This window comes from Egretta garzetta, unplaced genomic scaffold (genome assembly GCF_000687185.1).
Source record: "Egretta garzetta isolate BGI_Z169 unplaced genomic scaffold, ASM68718v1 scaffold85, whole genome shotgun sequence".
NCBI classification, from domain to species: domain Eukaryota; kingdom Metazoa; phylum Chordata; class Aves; order Pelecaniformes; family Ardeidae; genus Egretta; species Egretta garzetta.
This window is the reverse complement of record NW_009259718.1, coordinates 3,391,399-3,393,424: the sequence shown is the minus strand read 5'-3', so window position 1 is coordinate 3,393,424 and position 2,026 is coordinate 3,391,399. Positions and strand designations below refer to the sequence as shown.

The 2,026-nt window shown below is 56.5% G+C and overlaps 1 protein-coding gene across 1 annotated transcript; it reads right to left on the bottom strand.

Moving 5' to 3' along the window:
* Nucleotides 1-54: 54 nt before the first annotated feature.
* LOC104126527 (C-type natriuretic peptide 2-like) lies at nucleotides 55-1,888 on the bottom strand. Its single transcript, XM_009639114.1, has 2 exons — nucleotides 1,790-1,888; nucleotides 55-327 (listed from the first exon to the last, which is right to left on the bottom strand). The coding sequence occupies exons 1-2, from the start codon at nucleotides 1,886-1,888 to the stop codon at nucleotides 55-57; spliced, it is 372 nt and encodes a 123-aa protein (XP_009637409.1).
* Between the last annotated feature and the right edge of the window lie 138 nt (nucleotides 1,889-2,026).

Genomic DNA, 2,026 nt, shown 5'->3' with positions numbered 1-2,026 from the left:
TTTACTTCTCCCCGTCCCGCTCGTTGGAGCCCTCACCTTGGAGCCCCTCCAAGGCTAACACCCCAAACCACTGAAGGTCCCGATCCGGTCCAGTTTCAGCCCAAAGCAGCCCCTGGCCATGGCCTTCCAGGCCCAATCTCCAGGCAGTGCCCACTTGCGACTGGTGAGGGTCTTGCGCCAGAGAGAGGGACGGGCAGCTCTGGCCCCAGACGGGAGGAAGGGGAGGGTGGAGGAGAGCAACTGAGGGCCGAAGCTGGACCCTTCCTTCGTGTCCTCTTCGGCCAGAGTGGACTCAGGCTCCAGGGGCAGCAACTGGGAAAGGAGCTTCTGGGATAAAGAGAGAGGCGAGGGGGATGAGAGCGGAATTGCCCATGCATCTGGCGATCAGCCTTGCCCCCTCGTGCCCCACCACCCACGCCTTCCTTAGGGCTTGGGCAGGACATAAAATGGTGCCTGCATGCAGGCATGGTGCCTGCGACATTGCATCCAGACACAGGGAAGGGCTCCTGCAGCCTGGAATGATTTTGCTGTCCAAAAGAGCAAGCAGGCAGCTGCTGTGAGCCTCTGCCTGAGCGCAGATTGCCCTGCTCTTGTCAAACTGCTCCCCCGCCCCGTACTTGGAAGGTAACTGAGGCTCCGGTCCTTGCTCCTTTTGCTGATGCACCTCTGTGTGCTCAGGCTGCTGTGTGGCATTTCTTTTTTTCCAGAGGGCTGGTGGGGAGGACGAACCAAACACCTTCTGCTAAAGATGAGGGGGAGGCTGGAGCAGAGCAGGTGTGAAGAGGGGGGGGTCCCCACCTGCTGGGAATCCTCTAGGTTACCTGTGCAGGCAGGCACGTGCTGATCGCATGCCCCTCGCACTGCCGGCAGCCTCCAGCTGTAGGGAGACAAGGGCTGGGAGGTGCACTGGGTGCAGTGGAGGCATGGCATGGCATGGCATGGCTGCCCAGGGAAGCAGCTTGCGGTAGCAGTTCCACATCTGTCTCTCACGTGGGTGCCGAGCTAAGGCTGAAGGTGCCTTTGTGCAGCTCATTTCGGTAGTGAGTTAACTGAAGCGGACACGGGCATCTTCAGCAAGGAGTGAAAGCGGTGAGTCATAGCAGGATCAGTCTTGTGATTTTAGTTCATGTCCTAACTACTTCCCTGTAGTTTTCCCAGGGTGATGTGAAGGCAAGGTGTTGGGGCTCAGGTTAGGGTTTGGGTAAGAGGGAGTTGGGTAGATTTGAAAGCCAAAATATTATTGCTCTAATTGCTGATGGTAAAACATTTACATGAGTGAAGAAGCCCTTGTGGCTTCCTGACAGGGGTTCTTGGCCTTAAAGAGAGGATACTGAGGGGTAGTACCGAGCTTAGGAGTGAAAATCCTGACCTAACAGGATGAGCCTTCCCTCTGAATTGTTGGAACCAGGACACTGAACACGATGAGGGACACAACTGTAATTTCTGGTGGCTGCTGACACAGGTTGGAGTTAGACAGGACTAGTCTCTTTACCGTTAAAAGCCTCTGCAGGCCAACGTAGGGAGTCCCACAGGCAGCCTGCTCCAGACCAGAGAGCGCTAAAAAACTTTTGTCTGTCTGCTCCTTTGTCATGCTGGAGTCGGGTTATAAAGATACAGCCACCCCAGAGCTGAGGCTGTTGGACTGAAAGGGAGGGAGCAGTGAGACTAGGCAGCAGCCTCTGGTAGCTGGAATTTGGGCCCCCCACATATTCTTGGTTCAAACACAACCTCCCCAAATTGCCCCTGCTACTCCAGAAACCTCCCTCAGCTCTTTCCCGGTCCCTCCTACCTGTAGCTTCTGTCCTGGTAAGGACACAGTCTGAACGCTGGCAGAGAGCAGAATTAAGAGGAGGAAAAGCGAGCAAGGCCACGCCTGGAGCCCCAGCATCTTCTTCTTATCCCAGGGCTTGGGGGAGGCGAGGCAGGACCTGCAGCATCTGTGTCAGATGCAGTCCCTAGCTCCTCTTTGCCTTTATAGCTTTGGTTCTGGCAGGCGCCCGGCCCCCCGCTCCCCGCTGAAACCACC

Excerpts from the sequence above, each read along its gene's own strand:
- LOC104126527 (XM_009639114.1), bottom strand. The coding sequence starts at position 1,888 with ATGCTGGGGCTCCAGGCGTGGCCTTGCTCGCTTTTCCTCCTCTTAATT. Across the intron at positions 328-1,789 it reads TACCAGGACAGAAGCTACAG|AAGCTCCTTTCCCAGTTGCT; the intron begins GTAGGAGGGACC and ends TCTTTATCCCAG.